At 43.0% G+C, this 21,926-nt stretch overlaps 1 protein-coding gene across 3 annotated transcripts in view; it reads left to right on the top strand.

The window, feature by feature from the left end:
- LOC115166772 (cysteine--tRNA ligase, cytoplasmic) overlaps positions 1-21,926 on the top strand; it is a 30,950-nt gene that overhangs the window by 7,260 nt on the left and 1,764 nt on the right. Inside the window, exons 1-20 of one of the 3 annotated variants that reach the window (XM_029720553.1) lie at positions 5,778-5,878; positions 8,153-8,383; positions 10,230-10,321; positions 10,713-10,801; positions 12,402-12,498; positions 12,578-12,676; positions 12,928-13,077; positions 13,541-13,681; positions 14,137-14,225; positions 14,323-14,444; positions 14,534-14,775; positions 15,010-15,139; positions 15,387-15,490; positions 16,450-16,547; positions 19,933-20,122; positions 20,542-20,610; positions 20,938-21,019; positions 21,134-21,214; positions 21,332-21,459; positions 21,772-21,855. In XM_029720553.1, coding sequence (XP_029576413.1) covers positions 5,857-5,878; positions 8,153-8,383; positions 10,230-10,321; positions 10,713-10,801; positions 12,402-12,498; positions 12,578-12,676; positions 12,928-13,077; positions 13,541-13,681; positions 14,137-14,225; positions 14,323-14,444; positions 14,534-14,775; positions 15,010-15,139; positions 15,387-15,490; positions 16,450-16,547; positions 19,933-20,122; positions 20,542-20,610; positions 20,938-21,019; positions 21,134-21,214; positions 21,332-21,459; positions 21,772-21,855 — 2,340 coding nt within the window. In that variant the 5' untranslated portion in view covers positions 5,778-5,856. Of the gene's footprint in view, positions 1-5,771; positions 5,879-8,152; positions 8,384-10,229; positions 10,322-10,712; positions 10,802-12,401; positions 12,499-12,577; positions 12,677-12,927; positions 13,078-13,540; positions 13,682-14,136; positions 14,226-14,322; positions 14,445-14,533; positions 14,776-15,009; positions 15,140-15,386; positions 15,491-16,449; positions 16,548-19,932; positions 20,123-20,541; positions 20,611-20,937; positions 21,020-21,133; positions 21,215-21,331; positions 21,460-21,771; positions 21,856-21,926 lie in introns of those variants that run through there. The other 2 variants (XM_029720554.1, XM_029720555.1) reach the window with 2 other exon arrangements.

Raw genomic sequence — 21,926 nt, 5'->3', positions numbered from 1 at the left:
TCCTAATCACCCTTTAATATCTCCTACTGTATATTTCCTAATCACCCTTTAATATCTCCCACTGTATATTTCCTAATCACCCTTTAATACCTCCTACTGTATATTTCCTAATCACCCTTTAATATCTCCTACTGTATATTTCCTAATCACCCTTTAATATCTCCTACTGTATATTTCCTAATCACCCTTTAATATCTCCCACTGTATATGTCCTAATCACCCTTTAATATCTCCTACTGTATATGTCCTAATCACCCTTTAATATCTCCCACTGTATATTTCCTAATCACCCTTTAATATCTCCCACTGTATATTTCCTAATCACCCTTTAATATCTCCTACTGTATATTTCCTAATCACCCTTTAATACCTCCTACTGTATATTTCCTAATCACCCTTTAATATCTCCCACTGTATATTTCCTAATCACCCTTTAATATCTCCCACTGTATATTTCCTAATCACCCTTTAATATCTCCCACTGTATATTTCCTAATCACCCTTTAATATCTCCCACTGTATATTTCCTAATCACCCTTTAATATCTCCTACTGTATATTTCCTAATCACCCTTTAATATCTCCTACTGTATATTTCCTAATCACCCTTTAATATCTCCTACTGTATATTTCCTAATCACCCTTTAATATCTCCTAATGTATATTTCCTAATCACCCTTTAATATCTCCCACTGTATATTTCCTAATCACCCTTTAATATCTCCCACTGTATATTTCCTAATCACCCTTTAATATCTCCCACTGTATATTTCCCCATGTTTTCAACCTTTAACATTTAACATATTTAACCTTTACATTATTTTTGTACAAAATTCTAGTCCCAATTAGTTTCTTCTTCTTTTCTTTAATCGATGTCAATTCCCTCTCAATGTTCATTCTTCATTGTACTCTGTGTGTAAGTGAATGTGAAACTTCTTCATGAGTGTGTGTGTGTGTGTGTGTGTGTGTGTGTGTGTGTGTGTGTGTGTGTGTGTGGTTGTATGCAAGTGGGGCCTTCCTACCCATGCCCTCTGTCACTAAAATGTCCCAGAAAACTGGGCCTTAGCCTACTACTCTTGACAACACGATGTGGTTGGCTGATACTTAAAATACCTATCCAGAAAATAGAATGTGTACATTGCACAGTAATATCGCTATTGCTAATATTTTACCTCACCACGGGTTCAGTGGAGGCTCCTCAAAGGGCCATCCTCCTCAGTGAATTTCTTCTTTTTTTTAAATAGTGAAACATTAAAAAAGTTATCCTTTTTACATAAAACTATACTAAATATATTCACGTCACTAAATAATTGATTAATACACATTGTTTTGCAATGAAGATCTACAGTAGCCTAAACAGCACTCTGTAGGGTATTACCGGGGTGTAGCTGGAGGACAGCTAGTTTCTTTCCGTCTTCCTCTGGCTACATTGACTTCAATACAAAACCTAGGAGGCTCATGGTTTTCACCCCCTTCCATAGACTTACACAGTAATTATGACAACTTCCGGAGGATGTCCTCCAACCTATCACAGCTCTTACTGCATGAACTGACATGTTGTCCACCCAATCAAAGGATCAGAGAATCTAGTACTGAAAGCATAAGCTACAGCTAGCTAGCACTACAATGTATAACGTGGTGAATAGTTGACTCTAAGAGAGAGAAAGACAATAGTTTAACAGTTTTGAACTCATTTATTTATTTAAAAATGAAGTAGAAGCGAGAGAGAGCGAGAGAAAGAGAGCTAGCTATATTTAGTTGTATTTTTTTCACTAAGCTAGCGAATGCAGCTAGCTAGTTTAGCCTACTCCAACACCCAGCTCAAACAGAGAGGGATGCTATGTTAGCTAGCTGGCTATGGCTATCCAACACTGGAACTCTTCCAAGTCAAGGTAAGCTTTTGGTTTTATTAATTTATTGCCACCGGGGCCGCCAGTGTAACTGCTTGCCAACTGTACACTGTTACTGCATAATTGTAAAGGGTTAGCTAACGTGTTAGTTCTAGTAGCTATGTTGACTATGACGTTATTAGCTAATATGGTGACAACGATGTAGGCTGTGTGTAGCTGTTAGCGGTTATGATATGAAGGTTTGGAAGTTTTTTCACCTGGTCACAGACAGCTGATGTGTTGTGCACTGAAGTCCACAAGCAAACTGAAAAGGTGAGAGGAGGAAAGCATGTAGATGTGAAAAGGAATTATGCAAAAAGCAAAATGTTCATGCTGTTTGTGTGTGGCTGCTATGAAAGTGAACTGTATTTGCGTGTAATCAGGGGTGTATTTATTCTGCCGATTCTGTTGAACGTTTCTTAAACAGAACGAAACGGGGATAAACATACCTGAATTTGCCCAATAGAAACTCTTGTTTGCAACTGTTGGACTAATGATTACACCCTGTATCAGCTAGATGCAGGCAAGAGTGTGCAAGGTGGTATTGAATGTGTCACTGTCTGTCACCTTGATTACTCACATTTTTCTCTCGACCTGTGCACCTACTTTGTAAACGTTAATTTAAAGGCTAGGTTGTAGCAACCTCATGATGGGTATAGGGAAAATTTGAGTATTACATTTACATTTTTTACATTTTAGTCATTTAGCAGAGTATCATGTAGTAGCCTAAACCTATCGATGTTACATTGCACTGGGTGAATGGAATATGAATGACAGTCATCCAATATGCTGTAATAGAAATAAGGCCATGCTCATGAAAACAATAATTGTCCTCCCTCATCCTAAACGGCACCGACCACCACTGCATTTACAAGGATTGAGAATCCATTTCCGGAACCTCTTGTCAGAGCCAGAGAAGAAGCGAGAGGGATTACTCAGCCCAAACTGTGTCCACGAAAATAAGACCACAAAGTGAGGAATTTTTGTATGGAGGTCAATGAGAGATTGTGAATTTCGTCAACAAAAAATTGAATTGCTAATTTGCTATGTCAGCCTTATTTGATTGAATATATGTTTTGTAATGGTTTGGTTGTTACGGAGGCACTGATAGAAGTGGACACACGTGGCATTTTGGCAACTTTGAAAAAAGCAACTATATATCGGAGTTGCGCCTCTTGTTCATACACGTATCTGCCCTCTCATTGGCTAGAATGGTCCCACCTGATCTCGCCTCCTCTCCCTGCCTTCCATCTTTGAGGACATGTATTTCCTTTGTTATAGCGGTCACTCAACCGTCTTGTCAATATAATAGATCATCTTTGTCGGAGCCCTATTTGAAAATTGTTTGAGGCAACCATTGAGATATAAAAAGTCTTCACTATTTACCACCGAAGAGGAAGAGAGAACTCCAACTCGGCGGAAAATCTGTCTCCCTCCAGCAGGTGGCGGTGTATTGTTTCGCCCACCAAGCAAGGAGTTTTTGAATGGAGGTCAATGAAAGTGTCGAATTTGGTTAACGGAAAAATGAATGGTTTATTTGCTCGGTGAGGTTTGTTTGATCTAATAGAAGTTTCGTAATGCTTAAGTTGTTATGAGTGTTCTGATATAAGTAGGACACGTGAAATCCTGGCAACTTTGAAAAAACACTTTATGTCGGAGTTGTCTCGAGATGGCTATGCATATGGAATGAGGCTAGTAAAATAGCATCTCTCTCCATTGAATATAGGCGGTTGATGTCATCAACCCTCATCGAATATTCAAAAAAGGATTATAATAAAGACATGTATCCACCAATCCGAAGAAAGGATAGGTGGGAGCTAGACAGCCCGCAGATGCCGCTTTGAGGACAATGACTCCCATTGTTATGGCGGAGAGACATGTTTCTTGTCAGTATATGCATAGTCTTTGGTTACCACAGCCAAAGGCAGAAGTCCCACCTACTCGACCAATCAGATGAGGGAGTGTGATGTCCCGTGTGCCGGTTTACAGTGAGTGAGAAACAACCAATCAGATGAGGGAGTGTGATGACCCGTATGCCGGTTTACAGTTAGTGGGAAACAACCAATCAGATGAGGGAGTGTGATTACGTGTATGCCGGTTTACAGTTAGTGGGAAACAACCAATCAGATGAGGGAGTGTGATTACGTGTATGCCGGTTTACAGTTAGTGGGAAACAACCAATCAGATGAGGGAGTGTGATTACGTGTATGCCGGTTTACAGTTACTGGGAAACAACCAATCAGATGTGTGTATGTTATGACATGTACTGTATGTGTAACTGATAGATGCGTACACACACACACACACACGTTAATGTTTTTAAATATATGTAAATTGTAAAGTATTTTGTCTGTATTTTTCGTTATGTGTCGGACCTCAGTAAGACTAGCTGTTGCCAATCAAACTATATAAAGGCAGGGTCTTCAAGCTATGGAAGATTTTTTTTTTTTACATTTAATTTATTTGGGGCAAAAGACATATACAACAAAATGTACAATGTGGACCCAGAGGATATCACTTGAAAGTATTAATTAAAACGCTTGCTTCCAAAGTGGTCCTCGATGGTAAAAACAATAACACATGCAGTGATTAAAAGGCAAGACAAATTACAAACAACCATAAATACATTCATTTATATTGACATCCTAAAAAGTGGCACTATTCACAGCACTTTTTCCGAACCTTAAAAATCAGCCATATTCATTTCACATTAAAACAATCTATTAATTACACATCATACCTATCATTCAAATGAATACACTTGACCAGCAGTAGGGGGCACAAGGGGCAGTGGAGTGTTTTCTCTTACTTAGACAGCCTTCTCCAAATGAAAACCTTTGCCTGCTTTTTAAAGCCAGTTCTACTTTTTCTTTGCTTGACCTCTAAGGAGAGGCTATTCCATAGACAAATGCCTGTATAGAAAAACGTGCTCCTCGCAGTACTGTTTACTCTTGGTATTTTACAAGACATAACACTAGCTCTGGTATTGTAACTGTGGTGGTTATAGACCATATATCAATGTGGTTTTTCATAGAACCTGGGGCACTATCATTTAAGATGTCAAACATATGATTAAGTTGGCAAAACATTTAATAATTGATTGGATTTAAATGGCACTTTTATAGACCCCCAAAGCTCTTTATAGTGTAAGGGGAAACTCAACACCCTAACCCCACTTATATACTATTTAAAAAATATATATAATTATTGGCCCATCCACCCCCCTCTTCGGAGGACAAAAGTAACTTTGTTTGAAATGTTTGTTTTTGCAGATATTGTTACAAATACATTATTCATACATGGTACTTGTATAGAGAGTATTACATGATAGGAATACAGTTTGATCTACACATTACATATTAAATGATACTCATCATGACATACTCTTGCAATAAGGGCAGAAACAGAGTTAGAACACCCGTTTCAAAGTCTCATCTTCAGTTTTATTGAGGAACATTCCATTGTTAGTGTAGTATTCCAACGTTATTAAAATGAAATGAATGTTGTAAAAGTGTATGGTATAAATTAGTGCTCTGTCTTTGAACTTACTGCCTTCTTGTTCATTTCAGCAGCATACTTCTCTTTGGCTTTTGTCTTTCCCCTGGTGGCATTCATCTTTGTGCAACTTACCAACCCATTTGCCCAAAACCTTTGTCCTTTCTCAATGTTATGCATTTTAGTGGCATTGCCAATTCGTGTTGCCGAATGTCTTTTAGTAATTTGGTTCAAACTTGAACACAATATATTCCATTTCGAAAATGAGGCAGTTCCCGTTAACCGGAACACGCGTCATCACACTCCCTTATATCTGATTGGTTGAGCCTTCTGACTCTGTGGCTGGGGTAACTAGTGACGACCATAAAAGCCGTGAGGCAACGCGGATGTCTACAGAATACAGTCATTGGTCTAGACTACAGACTGTACGTCCGGGCACGTTATTGTTGCATCAGAAATTGCAGACTGTTGACATGTCAAGCTCGGGAGAGTTAGGTAAGTATTGAAATCGATGTATGCTTTTAATGTTTCCAAATATCAGCAGATGCTCTTGAAGGCACAAATGCGTTTATTCATAATTTGATGCGCGTTCTGAGAATATAAATGATTGCAGGATATTGAATGTTGGCTACGGTAAGGCTAGCTATTTTAATAGTCAATGAAATGAATGCCATTCTACACATCTATAGCGTCATTGTGCAAAACGGTACGCAGCATCATCTGGAGATGTGTGCAACAAAAGTTAAACATTCACCTTCTGCTATCATTTCTGTCAAGCCGTGTACGCATACAATTTGATGCATAAATTCGATAAATCCGAGGTGTGCATCGCACTGCAACGGCCATTCTGGTTACACTGTCGGTGTGATCAAGCGGCACGAATGTATTTAAATCAAAGTGCCGTCCAGCTAGTAGTACTAGTAATGGTTATACTACCGTATTACTGGAAAGGGCTGAATCAAGCTTTCGCTTTCACAGTGAATGTCCAGAACATAAGTCATGACAAGTGCTGGAGAGTGACGTTAGATATGAGTATCCTGTGAAAATAGCCCTGACCGGTGTACTTGTGTCTGCGTGATGCTCGGTACACCGGTCACGACTATTTTAGTAGAATATTCATAGCTTACTGTCACTGTCTCCAGCGTTTGACATTGGTCGTGTGCTGGAAAGAAAATGTTCTGTATTGTCACATACACCGGATAGGTACAGTGAAAAGGGATATTCATTTTGAAAGCGGAAGCTCAATTCAACCTTTTCCAGGAATACTGTAGAATAGCAATCAATTGTACAAGCTAGCTAGATGGCTTGTGAAAATACCTGCTGCTACTGCGAGCTAGTCGTCTACAGTCTCTCGACATTGAGATCTCTCCATTGGTAACCCTCGTGCTGTATTCCGGTCGATTTGGACCGATTTACAAGTTTTCTCTCTGAAAAATGTAATTCATTTAATCTGATTGTCATAAGGTTCCATGACTTTGTCCACACAGGGCATCTAAACACACCAAATACATTTTGATGATTTTCATTACATTTTGGGTGTTTTATTTAACTTTTCTACGCCTGTGGTGTTCCCGGTCACCGGTCATTAGACATTAATGGGTGAGACTACAATTAGTGTATACAATTTAGTTCAGGCACATGTCAATTCCTCAGATGGACACACTTCCATCTCCCAGACCCCCACATGGATGTGTGTTTGAGCACACACACACACCTCACTCCCCTTCTTGGTTCCATGGCAACCCCCACGGGAACCACATGGCATTCTCACAAACAATCACAACATTGTTTCAATAATATATAGAGCTTTTCTAGCAGCTCTGGTATATAAAGCTTTTTTGAGGCCTTGCTCACAATTCATTCTGTGGCAGGACAATGACCAAACAATATACTGTATGTGAGGCTCTTGATCATATCTTTGATCATGACACTGGTGAGGAGGAGAGAGTCCTTGTTAAACTTTGACATGAAGTGGTCTGTGATAGATAGCACAATATGTTTCATCTGAGTATTTGTAATAGTCAAAATAATCCATACATTATGCTTTTATTACTCAAAACCGAGTTGTATGAGCTCAGGTCTGTGAGGCCTACAGGCCATAAATAGCAAATACAAGTTCAAAAGAACTTGATAAAAAGATCTAACACAACATTAGGTGATAATATATGTATTATTCTGGATTTCTAATCAGCTATAATGGGGCGGTCATTTTGGACCAGGAACACAGAATTAATTAACATGAAACCAACACAACAGGAGGGTTAAAGGGACACGTTAAGAGTTCCTCCTGCACTGTTATGATCTTAGTACAGCTGTGTCATAACATAACCAATGATGTGGTCAAAAAACCAACATTTAAGGTTAATACAGCATTGTTTATGTTGTCATTTGAGTATTTGTAAATAAACAATGACTATACTGTATATAATGCACATCTCATTGCATCCTGTCACTCCATTTATGAATTTGACAGGTTAGACTTCCATCCCCCAGTTCACCAAACAAAGTGGCAGGGTCAGGTTGTTGAAATGATAGCTTGGGCCTTTAAGTTAATACACCAAATCAGATGAAGTAGCCAAAGCTCTTAGCCAGTTGTCAACTTTCAGATGGCATTGATCAGCAAGAGGGTTGATTAACAAATACAGCAGCACAACGTTCTTGGGCATCAATTCTTTGCCTTGTCTAGAGACGAAACCAATCCCAAATTAGTTTGGGTTTTTCAATGGTGTCTTGTCTGTGGGTGAATGTGTGCCGTTTTGTTTTCCACAGCCTTTGATTATGGCTTCTTGCTGCACACAAGTGAGGAGGCCACAGCCACTGTGGCTCTGAATGAGTACCTGAGCTCCCGCAGCTACCTGGCTGGGTTCAGCCCCTCTCGGGTGGACCAGGAGGTCTTTGAGCTCCTGCACAGGCCCCCGTCCCCGCAGCACGTGCACGCTCTGCGCTGGTACAGGCACATAGCAGCCCTGCAGCGGGACACCCCCAGCCCAGATAGCAGCAGTGAGTAGAGTCCAGGGCCCATGGACAGGATAGGGATGCTCCCCTTAGACTAGAGTAGCCCACTGCATAAGGGCAGTCATGGCACCCCCCCCCCCCCCCCCCACCTAGACTAGACCGATAGTGCAGGGTCACTTTGAAATGTCGGCTACGGTAAGGAGGCTAGCTATTTAAATAGTCAATTAAATTAATGGCATTCTTCTACCTATGATCAGGCGTCCCGAATATATTTAAATCCGGGATGGGCACCTTTGAGGGGGTGGGGGGCACACAAAAACAGATCTCATCATGAGGGGCTGGAGTGGTTTGTGGGTAAAGGTTGAATTTCGCTTTCACACTGAATGTCATCTTTCACTGCACCTATCTGGTGTATGTGACAATACAACTTTTTTTTTTTTTCTCCAGAAAATGACTTATGACAAGTCCTGGAGACTGTGACCGTAGCTAAGAGTATTCTGTGAGAGTAGTCCTGACCGTTGTACTGTTGGCTTCGTGATGCTCGGTATACCAGTCACAACTATTTTCACAGAATACTCATCGCTACTGTCTCCAGAGCTTGTTTTTTGTTTTGTTTTATTGTCACATACACCGGATGGGTACAGTGAAAGATGACATTCATTGTGAAAGCGAAACGCAATTTAACCTTTTCCAGTAATACGGTAGTATAACCATAAATGGTACTAGCTGGTCACGTTAGATTCAGGCTTCTGGCTATACCCTGGTGTTCTGCTGACAGACCCTCTAAAATGAGATGCTACATTAAAGCTGGTGGGACTATCCTTCATTATTTCAGGAGCAATACATTGGGCAAGAGCTTCATAGAAGCTTAATAGTGTCAGATATTTCCCAAGCCCCTGTTCAATATGGACTCATAGTGTCAGATATAGCCCAAGCCCCTGTTCAATATGGACTCATAGTGTCAGATATAGCCCAAGCCCCTGTTCAATATGGACTCATAGTGTCAGATATAGCCCAAGCCCCTGTTCAATATGGACCCATAGTGTCAGATATAGCCCAAGCCCCTGTTCAATATGGACTCATAGTGTCAGATATAGCCCAAGCCCCTGTTCAATATGGACCCATAGTGTCAGATATAGCCCAAGCCCCTGTTCAATATGGACCCATAATAACATTTGCATGATTAGCATTTCGGTATCATCAAAGTCTGTAACTTATTTTTAGGCCTGTATTCATTTGTCAACAGTGTTAAAGGCTGGTGGCAGGAGGACCACCGTTTGGTTGTTTCATTGGACTATTTCCCATCCCTGAATTATTATTATTATTATTATTATTTTTTATTTTTTTTCATCACACTTGTGTTCCTTCCTGTGTGGGTTTTGTGTTTGTTTTTCACACGCACTTTGAGGGCTAGCTAGTGTGTTGCTTTCCATCCCTCCCCCCACTCAAACTAAGTCTACTGGTAGCAGGCCTGCATCTTTGATGAAGGCCCACAGACTGCATGGTGTTCCTGTACTCTGGAGACCAGGGGTGGTTGTCATCAGACTGCATGGTGTTCCTGTACTCTGGAGACCAGGGGTGGTTGTCATCAGACTGCATGGTGTTCCTGTACTCTGGAGACCAGGGGTGGTTGTCATCAGACTGCATGGTGTTCCTGTGCTCTGGAGACCAGGGGTGGTTGTCATCAGAATAGAGTGGTGGCTTGCATACCCTCAGACAGTTGCCTGCTCAAATCCCTAAAATGTCATCGTTTTAATTGGTGAATCCAGAGATTTGAGGGAATTCAATTTGATAATTTGCCTGACCTTAAATGTGACACCATTTAACAGCATGCCCTCTTCAGAGAAACGTTTGACTAATGTTGTTATTAAATGTGTCCTCTGTTTTTTAGTGAAAGGAAAGAGGGTCCAGCCCCCCTGGTCTGCCCCAGCCGCATCCAACCTGCCGAAGCTGCGACTCTACAACAGCCTCACACGCACCAAGGTGACATGTTGACCTTCTTTTGTTTTGCTCGTTAGAAGAGCCATTTTGGATGGCTGAATCCTTATGATCAAATAGGAAAGAAAGACACTGAATGTCAATGTACGCATAAAGGTTTACATTTTGATCCCATCTCTGTAGCTCAGTTGGTAGAGCATGGCACATGTGACACCAGGGTAGTGGGTTCGATTCCAAAGAGCACCCATACATAGAATGTATGCATGACTGTCGCTTTGGATAAAAGTGTCTGCTAAATGTACTATTATGTATACCAGACTGTTATTATTGGATAAAAGTGTCTGCTAAATGTACTATTATTAATACCAGACTGTTATTATTGGATAAAAGTGTCTGCTAAATTGACATTATTAATACCAGACTGTTATTATTGCAGGAGTTGTTTGTTCCCCAGAATGGAAACAAGGTGTCGTGGTACTGCTGCGGACCCACTGTCTATGATGCCTCTCACATGGGACATGCCAGGTAAAGTTCACTTCAGGAAGTAACAAGACGAGCAGTTTGTGACAGCCACACCGCGCCGCAAAGAGCTGTTTACTCCAATAGGTTTAGTCCAACAGGTGTAGTCTATAGTCCAATAGGTATAGTCTATAGTCCAATAGGTATAGTCTATAGTCCAATAGGTTTAGTCCAATAGGTGTAGTCTATAGTCCAATAGGTTTAGTCCAATAGGTATAGTCTATAGCCCAATAGGTATAGTCCAATAGGTATAGTCCAATAGGTATAGTCCAATAGGTATAGTCCAATAGGTGTAGTCTATAGTCCAATAGGTTTAGTCCAATAGGTATAGTCTATAGTCCAATAGGTATAGTCTATAGTCCAATAGGTATAGTCCAATAGGTGTAGTCTATAGTCCAATAGGTTTAGTCCAATAGGTGTAGTCTATAGTCCAATAGGTTTAGTCCAATAGGTATAGTCTATAGTCCAATAGGTTTAGTCCAATAGGTATAGGTTTAGTTCAATAGGTTTAGTCCAATAGGTATAGGTTTAGTTCAATAGGTTTAGTCCAATAGGTATAGTCTATAGTCCAATAGGTGTAGTCCAATAGGTATAGTCTATAGTCCAATGGGTGTAGTCTATAGTCCAATGGGTGTAGTCTATAGTCCAATGGGTGTAGTCTATAGTCCAATGGGTGTAGTCTATAGTCCAATGGGTGTAGTCTATAGTCCAATGGGTGTAGTCTATAGTCCAATGGGTGTAGTCTATAGTCCAATGGGTGTAGTCTATAGTCCAATGGGTGTAGTCTATAGTCCAATGGGTGTAGTCTATAGTCCAATGGGTGTAGTCTATAGTCCAATGGGTGTAGTCTATAGTCCAATGGGTGTAGTCTATAGTCCAATAGGTATAGATATAGTCCAATAGGTATAGTCCAATAGGTTTAGTCTATAGTCCAATGGGTGTAGTCTATAGTCCAATAGGTATAGATATAGTCCAATAGGTATAGTCCAATAGGTTTAGTCCAGTAGTCACAAATAGAAGAAGAATAAACCAGAAATATGTCATGAAAATGCAGGTGAGGTGGCAAACCTAATAAGGGCTCACCTAACTGGCATTTAAATTATTTTAAAGGTGCAGTATGTACCTGACTGACCCAACCAAATTCACATAGAACAGATCTACCGCTTCTTAGACAATTTTTCCTATGTGTGATATTTCTATGCTGCCTGTTCTTAAGTTTTGTTTTTGCATCTTTTACTTTCGGTTTTGTACACCAGCTTCAAACAGCTGAAAATACAACCGTTTGTGGTTATGGGAAATATATTTCAGTGGTTTAGATGGTACAATGAGTCTCTACACTACACTTGTTTGTTTTGTCACATAAACTGAAATTAGGCGAACTATTCAAATTTTAGCAACCAGTAAATGGGGGAGTGATTTCTGCATAGTGCATCTTTAATGATTACATTTTGATGGAACAAGGGTCATACTTTCCTGACTAATAACTGTTCTGGAAAAGAATAGTCTAGAACTAAGACTATTTCCTGCTGTAGAACCTTTAAATCAGTTTCAATTTGAATGTAAAGATGTGTCCAAATCAAATGATTGATTCCTTTTTGTTTTTCAGATCTTACATATCTTTTGATATCCTCCGAAGGATTCTGATGAACTATTTCAAATATGACGTGTTCTACTGCATGAACATTACGGACATCGATGACAAGGTAACCAGCAGTGGTACAAAACAACATGTTGTGAAAAGTGAACAGTTGGCTGAATGGTTAGTGATCGTCTGTCTGTCAGATCATCAGGCGGGCCAGACAGAACTACCTCCTGGAACAGTACAGGGAGAAGAAGCCAGCGGCTGCCCAGATCCTGCAGGATGTCCTTAGTGCCAGAGGGGTAAGACATCAAACGTTTTATAGTGTCTACAAAGTTAATGACAAATGAATCAGTCATTATTTACAGGTGTGGCTGCGTGATTGGTCATCTGTGGAACAGTGGCATGTCCTGGGCATACTCTCAGGTTCTAAAGTTCACCCCTGTGTGGGGGGTGAGAATGAACCCTCCCATATATAGAGAGAGTGGTGAGCTTTGGCTCTGGATGTCACATTACCACATCTAACATCCCATTCACTCCATATCATTTGCAGCCCTTCCAGGCCAAGCTGGCCGAGACCACAGACCCAGACAAGAAACAGATGCTGGAGAGGCTGGACTCTGCCGTCGCTGCTGCCCTGGGACCCCTGCAGGGGGCGGTGGAGAGCAAGGCTGGGGAGGCTGACGTTCAACACCTGGCTCAGGTAACGTCTCCTCTCTGCTGTACAACATGGATCTCTACGCTTCCTGACAAGTCTAATACACTTCCAGAGGTTTGGACTGAGCTACCTAGTCAAGTCACATTTGATTGTCTTGACACAGTCCAGTGGAGGCTGCTGAGGGGAGAACGGCTCATAAGTCAAATCAAATGTATTTATAAAGCCCTTCTGACATCAGCTGATACCTCAAAGTGCTGTACAGAAACCCAGCCTAAGACCCCAAACAGCAAGCAATGCAGGTGTAGAAGCACGGAACGGAATGGAATGGCATCAAACACCTGGAAACCATGTGTTGATGTATTTGATACCATTCCACTGATTCTGCTCGTCATTACCACGAGCCCGTCCTCCCTGATTAAGGTGCCACCAACCTCCTGTGCGACGCACTTTACGAAAAAGAAAACCAGAGACAACAGAAGTCAAATGTGTTCTTTTGTTCTTTTTGAAGGTGTTACTGGAGAAGGCCAAAGACCTGCTGTCTGATTGGTTGGATGCTCAATTTGGCAGTCAAGTGACCGAGAACTCCATCTTCTCTCTTCTTCCAAAGTTCTGGGAAGGGGAGTACCACAACGACATGGACGCCTTGAATGTAGGTGGAAGCACAAACAACCCAGATTTTATCATTCATATAACATTTATATTTAGAATGAATTGTATTTTACTATGACCTTTTCTAGTGTCAGTGCTCATTATCAGATGAGTAATCTGGAATGTAGGTGGAAGCACACATAACTATTATGTCACATGACCTGAATTTTAACCTTTTTTTATTTAAAGTGTTTTCATCAAACTGTCCTCTTTTCATGTCAGATGGTCCAGCACCATCCTCAGATCATTTCTTCTCATTTCTGGATAAGAGTTAAAACACAGGATCAAATCTTATGTCACACGATTATGCAAAAACACGGGGCCCTATCACATAAACCATACAGTATTTTAGCAGTAATATAACATTAATATTTCTAATTGTTAATCATATTTTACTATTAAAATGTACTACATTTCTAGTGCCAATCTGATGATGATTCTGTGTGCAACCCCCAGGTCCTTCCCCCAGATGTACTCACCCGCGTCAGTGAGTACTGCCCAGAGATCGTGGACTTTGTGAAGAAGATCCTAGACAATGGCTTCGGGTAAGGGATTCAGGCCCCTCTCCTCTAATTAGTTTTAAAACGGCTCTTTGTTCATCCCTCTATCTCTGTCGGGTTCTTTTTATTTTCCCGTCGACAGGTACGAGTCCAACGGTTCAGTTTATTTTGACACAGCCAAGTTTGACACCAGCCAGAAGCACGCGTACGGCAAGCTGGTACCTGAAGCGGTCGGTGACATGAAAGCTCTGCAGGAGGGAGAGGGTAATAATATGAATCATTTATAAAGCGCTTTTAAAAAACCCAAAGTGCTACAATGTATGTGAGTTATTGGTTGTCTGTGTGTCCTGCAGGAGATCTGAGTGTCTCAGCAGACCAGCTCAGTGAGAAGAGGTCGCAGAATGACTTTGCCCTGTGGAAGGCCTCTAAGCCGGGGGAGCCGTCCTGGGACTCACCCTGGGGAAAGGGACGGCCTGGCTGGCATATCGAATGTTCCGCTATGGCTGGTTCCATCCTGGGAGAGTCTATGGACATCCACGGAGGAGGGTTTGACCTCCGATTCCCCCATCACGATAATGAGTTGGCTCAGTCCGAGGTAAGGGTTTATTCTCAAGTGATCTGTTTCTATGACAGGGACGGTGGTCCGTTTGTGTACTCCCAAGTGTGTACTTGTTCACTCCCCCTCTAGGATTTGAAAGTATTGGCCTATAGTAGCAGCAAAGTCCACAAGGGCAAGTGAATGAGTGTACACTTCGGGGAGAAAGATAGGGAATTGGAATGCAACCGTAGTATTCAAGTTGAATAACAAGCAGGACACTTGTCCACGCAGGCTTACTTTGAGAACGACCACTGGGTTCGCTACTTCCTGCACACTGGTCACCTGACCATCGCAGGCTGCAAGATGTCCAAATCTCTCAAGAACTTCATCACCATCAAGGATGCCCTGGCGAAGAACACCGGTGAAGCAACTTCTCAGTAGCCATTAAAACAATAGCATTATGTTGTGTGTGTGTGTGTGTGTGTGTGTGTGTGTGGCGTGTGTGGCGTGTGTGTGTGTGTGTGTGTGTGTGTGTGTGTGGCGTGTGTGTGTGTGTGGTGTGTGTGTGTGGCGTGTGGTGTGTGGCGTGTGTGTGTGGTGTGGTGTGGTGTGTGTGTGTGTGTGGCGTCTGCGTGCAAGCTAACAGCAGTTCTGTGTGTTCCCCTCAGCTCGGCAGCTCCGTCTAGCCTTCCTGATGCATTCCTGGAAGGACACCCTGGATTACTCCTCCAACACCATGGAGTCAGCTGTCCACTACGAGAAATTCCTGAATGTAAGTGATAATATAGCCCAGAGGAGCTTCTCTGGAGTCTTAAACGGGTAGGTCCACATTTTGGCATCAAGTCCTTTTATGTCTCTGCAGTTTGAAGGTAGTTTCTGGAGCCCAGGGCCTGCATAATGGGCAGGTCTTAGGGGGCTTGGCCCACACTATCGTACCTCCTTGCCCATCTCTAAATAAAATATTTCAATATTGAATATTTATTTGAGTGACGGACGCTGACAAGCATCTGAGCGAGCGAAACAGCTCCCCTCTGTCTCAGTATGTGTGGCCAATGTTATAATTTTTTGGGCCAGACTGCATCAGATACCTGGGCTGCATATAATAAGGCGCTGCTTTGCCTACTGGGATGCTTTCTCCGGTGAGATAGTTTCAGACACTTATGAATTGAAGGAAAGTTTCCCGGTGCACTGTTCGGATGCTGTAATTATTTGGGACGAATGCACAAAGGTAACCTACTTTTTTAAAGTGATTTGTTTAACAATTGGATGAAAACATGGCTGGTTGTGTTCATGCCACATTGAAGGTAATGCATGTTTTCAGCTAAATTACATTTCTTTACTATAAAACCCATTTAAAAAAATGATGACATGCCATACTGTTTTTGGCCAGATAGCATCAGATACATGGGCTACACATACTGAGACTTAGGGGTGCTGTTTCACTCGCTCGGCTGCTTGTTGGCGCTCGTCTCTGTCAATTGTGGAAGTCAAATGCCTGTCCAACTGATTAATTCTGGCGCCGGCTCTGATAGGGCCATCGCCGACTAGCGTTAGTGCAATGACTGCACGTTTACAGGAGCAGCTAGTATGTTGGTGTAGGAGTGTTTATTTTCATGAAATTATTTTAGTTTTTCTTCTACTCTCCGGCTCGGAGGACTCAAAGTGCACCTGTTTGAGTCCTCTGACCACAAGGGGGCTTTCTTTTTCATTTAGTCTTCCTCTCCTCAACAGGAGTTTTTCCTCAACGTGAAAGACATTCTCCGAGCTCCCTGTGATGTCACCGGACAGTTTGAGAAGTGGGAGGCCGCCGAGATGGAGCTCAACGAGAGGTGAGAGGAGAAACGTCACAAGCCTGGTGTTAATAATCGATACGACTTCGTTTTGAAGGTTTGGTAATAATGCCTTCGTTATGGGGTTGTTAAAGTCCCTTGGAGCTTGTTACCTGGAAGGACCTTTTTTTGAAACCTCTCTTATGAGGCACGGCACACAAATCTAAACATCTGAAAGCTTCAATAAGGTTTCAGTGTTTCAAGCTTCCTAACAGGATTTTGGTAAAGAGTGCTGATATGACCTTAGTAGTCATTTGTCATTCCATGTCATGTTTTATGACAACTCTGTGTTGCAGGTGTGAGGGAGTATTCAAACAATGTACCACTTGATCATCTGTTGTGAATGACTGCCCCCTGGTGGCAGCTCCCTGTGTAGACGAGAGGAAACCCCACTCACATTGGGCTTGTCTGTCTAGTTTCTATGAGAGTAAACCCCTCCCACTCCTCTATTGTCCCTGTCTGTAGTTTCTATGAGAGTAAACCCCGCCCACTCCTCTATTGTCCCTGTCTGTAGTTTCTATGAGAGTAAACCCTGCCCACTCCTCTATTGTCCCTGTCTGTAGTTTCTATGAGAGGAAGGCAGCCCACTCCTCTATTGTCCCTGTCTGTAGTTTCTATGAGAGTAAACCCTGCCCACTCCTCTATTGTCCCTGTCTGTAGTTTCTATGAGAGGAAGGCAGCCCACTCCTCTATTGTCCCTGTCTGTAGTTTCTATGAGAGTAAACCCCGCCCACTCCTCTATTGTCCCTGTCTGTAGTTTCTATGAGAGTAAACCCCGCCCACTCCTCTATTGTCCCTGTCTGTAGTTTCTATGAGAGTAAACCCTGCCCACTCCTCTATTGTCCCTGTCTGTAGTTTCTATGAGAGTAAACCCCGCCCACTCCTCTATTGTCCCTGTCTGTAGTTTCTATGAGAGTAAACCCTGCCCACTCCTCTATTGTCCCTGTCTGTAGTTTCTATGAGAGGAAGGCAGCCCACTCCTCTATTGTCCCTGTCTGTAGTTTCTATGAGAGTAAACCCCGCCCACTCCTCTATTGTCCCTGTCTGTAGTTTCTATGAGAGTAAACCCTGCCCACTCCTCTATTGTCCCTGTCTGTAGTTTCTATGAGAGTAAACCCTGCCCACTCATCTATTGTCCCTGTCTGTAGTTTCTATGAGAGGAAGGCAGCCCACTCCTCTATTGTCCCTGTCTGTAGTTTCTATGAGAGGAAGGCAGCCCACTCCTCTATTGTCCCTGTCTGTAGTTTCTATGAGAGTAAACCCCGCCCACTCCTCTATTGTCCCTGTCTGTAGTTTCTATGAGAGGAAGGCAGCCCACTCCTCTATTGTCCCTGTCTGTAGTTTCTATGAGAGTAAACCCCGCCCACTCCTCTATTGTCCCTGTCTGTAGTTTCTATGAGAGTAAACCCCGCCCACTCCTCTATTGTCCCTGTCTGTAGTTTCTATGAGAGTAAACCCTGCCCACTCCTCTATTGTCCCTGTCTGTAGTTTCTATGAGAGTAAACCCCGCCCACTCCTCTATTGTCCCTGTCTGTAGTTTCTATGAGAGTAAACCCTGCCCACTCCTCTATTGTCCCTGTCTGTAGTTTCTATGAGAGGAAGGCAGCCCACTCCTCTATTGTCCCTGTCTGTAGTTTCTATGAGAGTAAACCCCGCCCACTCCTCTATTGTCCCTGTCTGTAGTTTCTATGAGAGTAAACCCTGCCCACTCCTCTATTGTCCCTGTCTGTAGTTTCTATGAGAGTAAACCCTGCCCACTCATCTATTGTCCCTGTCTGTAGTTTCTATGAGAGGAAGGCAGCCCACTCCTCTATTGTCCCTGTCTGTAGTTTCTATGAGAGGAAGGCAGCCCACTCCTCTATTGTCCCTGTCTGTAGTTTCTATGAGAGTAAACCCCGCCCACTCCTCTATTGTCCCTGTCTGTAGTTTCTATGAGAGGAAGGCAGCCCACTCCTCTATTGTCCCTGTCTGTAGTTTCTATGAGAGTAAACCCCGCCCACTCCTCTATTGTCCCTGTCTGTAGTTTCTATGAGAGTAAACCCCGCCCACTCCTCTATTGTCCCTGTCTGTAGTTTCTATGAGAGTAAACCCTGCCCACTCCTCTATTGTCCCTGTCTGTAGTTTCTATGAGAGGAAGGCAGCCCACTCCTCTATTGTCCCTGTCTGTAGTTTCAATGAGAGTAAACCCCGCCCACTCCTCTATTGTCCCTGTCTGTAGTTTCTATGAGAGTAAACCCTGCCCACTCCTCTATTGTCCCTGTCTGTAGTTTCTATGAGAGTAAACCCCGCCCACTCCTCTATTGTCCCTGTCTGTAGTTTCTATGAGAGTAAACCCCGCCCACTCCTCTATTGTCCCTGTCTGTAGTTTCTATGAGAGGAAGGCAGCCCACTCCTCTATTGTCCCTGTCTGTAGTTTCTATGAGAGGAAGGCAGCCCACTCCTCTATTGTCCCTGTCTGTAGTTTCTATGAGAGGAAGGCAGCCCACTCCTCTATTGTCCCTGTCTGTAGTTTCTATGAGAGTAAACCCCGCCCACTCCTCTATTGTCCCTGTCTGTAGTTTCTATGAGAGTAAACCCTGCCCACTCCTCTATTGTCCCTGTCTGTAGTTTCTATGAGAGTAAACCCTGCCCACTCCTCTATTGTCCCTGTCTGTAGTTTCTATGAGAGGAAGGCAGCCCACTCCTCTATTGTCCCTGTCTGTAGTTTCTATGAGAGGAAGGCAGCCCACTCCTCTATTGTCCCTGTCTGTAGTTTCTATGAGAGTAAACCCCGCCCACTCCTCTATTGTCCCTGTCTGTAGTTTCTATGAGAGTAAACCCTGCCCACTCCTCTATTGTCCCTGTCTGTAGTTTCTATGAGAGTAAACCCCGCCCACTCCTCTATTGTCCCTGTCTGTAGTTTCTATGAGAGTAAACCCTGCCCACTCCTCTATTGTCCCTGTCTGTAGTTTCTATGAGAGGAAGGCAGCCCACTCCTCTATTGTCCCTGTCTGTAGTTTCTATGAGAGTAAACCCCGCCCACTCTTCTATTGTCCCTGTCTGTAGTTTCTATGAGAGTAAACCCCGCCCACTCCTCTATTGTCCCTGTCTGTAGTTTCTATGAGAGTAAACCCCGCCCACTCCTCTATTGTCCCTGTCTGTAGTTTCTATGAGAGGAAGGCAGCCCACTCCTCTATTGTCCCTGTCTGTAGTTTCTATGAGAGTAAACCCCGCCCACTCCTCTATTGTCCCTGTCTGTAGTTTCTATGAGAGTAAACCCCGCCCACTCCTCTATTGTCCCTGTCTGTAGTTTCTATGAGAGGAAGGCAGCCCACTCCTCTATTGTCCCTGTCTGTAGTTTCTATGAGAGGAAGGCAGCCCACTCCTCTATTGTCCCTGTCTGTAGTTTCTATGAGAGGAAGGCAGCCGTCCACGAGGCGCTGTGTGACAACGTGGACACGCGCAGCACCATGGAGGAGATGAGGGCGCTGGTGACCCAGAGCAACACCTACATAGCCAGTAGGAAGAGCTCCAAGCTGCAGCCCAACCGCATGCTGATGAAGAGCATCGCTCTCTACCTGACTGACATGCTCAAGGTGAGGGAGAGCTTGTGCAGCATACCAGTGGGTGTATTCATTCATTGCACACCGTTGCAAAATGTTTTGCACCATAGCAAAAATTCAGTTCCTCCCTGTTTCGTTACGTTTGCTTTTGTTTGTTTCCATTTGGTTCCTAGTGAATACACCCCAGTATTACACTCACAAGACCAGAGCTGAAGTGGGCTGTGCCAAATAAACCCATTTTGAATGGCATGACAAAACAACGGTGCCATCACATAAATCTCGTGAATACATTCACTATTAAAAATGAGACGCGATGTAGAAAGTGAAACCGGGTCACATGATATTTACACCACTATAGCTAAGTGGTATGATATTAACCTATTCAGTCCTTTTACTTATCAGGAGACTACATCCTTTGTTCTGATGAAATTCTAACCCTGTCTGTGTTGTAGACCTTTGGGGCCATTGAAGGGTCCGAGCCTATTGGATTCCCAGTGGGAGGAGATGGTCACCATGTGGATGTAAGTATTGCCCTGGAGATACCAGGCTGCTTCTTGGCAGTCGAGGTGCTTTCAACATAATATACTGTTGGGATTGGCCACCACCATTTCTCCTCAGTTTGTAGTGTCTGTCTGTCTGTCTGTCTGTCTGTCTGTCTGTCTGTCTGTCTGTCTGTCTGTCTGTCTGTCTGTCTGTCTGTCTGTCTGTCTGTCTGTCTGTCTGTCTGTCTGTCTGTGTCACTTTGTATTTTAAAATAAATCTTATTATTATTATTATTATGTCCGTGTTCTCGTAGACGTTGTGATTCTGTGGAAGTTTCTAGTCAAGCTAACTGAGGCTGCTTGCAGATGGAGACCACAGTGATGCCCTATCTGAAGGTGCTGTCAGACTTCAGAGAATCTGTTCGCAAAATTGCCAGAGAACAGAATGGTAAATACTTCCTCCCTGCCTAGTTATTCAACAATAATACTAAGAATTGAACACAGTTGCCTGCTGCTAGAAATGTGAGGCTTGTTGACGTGGTGACTGACTCTGTGTTCTCAGTGACAGAGGTGCTACAGCTGTGTGACGTGGTCCGTAATGACACCTTACCTGAGCTGGGGGTGCGTCTAGAAGACCATGAAGGTACATGCACTGACCACAACATGTGTACACACACACACACACACACACACTCTATAGATCAGCGAGAACTAGTAGTGGCCACAGTGATGACTGGCTGTGTTGTCTTGTCATCGTTAGGCCTTCCCACTGTGGTGAAGCTGGTGGATAAAGAGACCCTGCTGAGGGAGAGGAATGAGAAAAAGAAGATGGAGGACGAGAAGAAGAACAAGAAAGAGGAGGCTGCCAAGAAGAAGCAGGAGCAGGAGGTTAGTAGAACCATAGAGATGGATAGAGGACTCATCTTTGGTGGAATTCCCTCAATGGCACTGTTCCGCTTCCTCCACTAACTGATCTGAGAGCAGTGATACTGATATGTCTACATGTAGGTATATTGATATGTCCCCTCTGCTAACTGATCTGAGAGCAGTAATACTGATGTTATTAGCCTCATGTCTAGATGTAGGTATATTGATGTGTCCCCTCTGCTAACTGATCTGAGAGCAGTAATACTGATGTTATTAGCCTCATGTCTAGATGTAGGTATATTGATGTCTCTGTTCATGGTTGTTTCATCACAGTTGGCCAAACTTGCGAAGATGAAAATCTCCCCGTGCGATATGTTCCGCTCTGAAACCGACAAGTATTCCGGCTTTGATGAAACGGTAAATATACAACAATTGTATACCTCCTTGATATCTTGAGTGGCTACAAGGCTTTATTGAATATCAAGTGT

Source organism: Salmo trutta, chromosome 29 (assembly GCF_901001165.1).
Source record: "Salmo trutta chromosome 29, fSalTru1.1, whole genome shotgun sequence".
In the NCBI taxonomy this organism is placed as follows: Eukaryota; Metazoa; Chordata; class Actinopteri; order Salmoniformes; family Salmonidae; genus Salmo; species Salmo trutta.
This window is presented reverse-complemented; position numbering and strand designations above follow the sequence as displayed.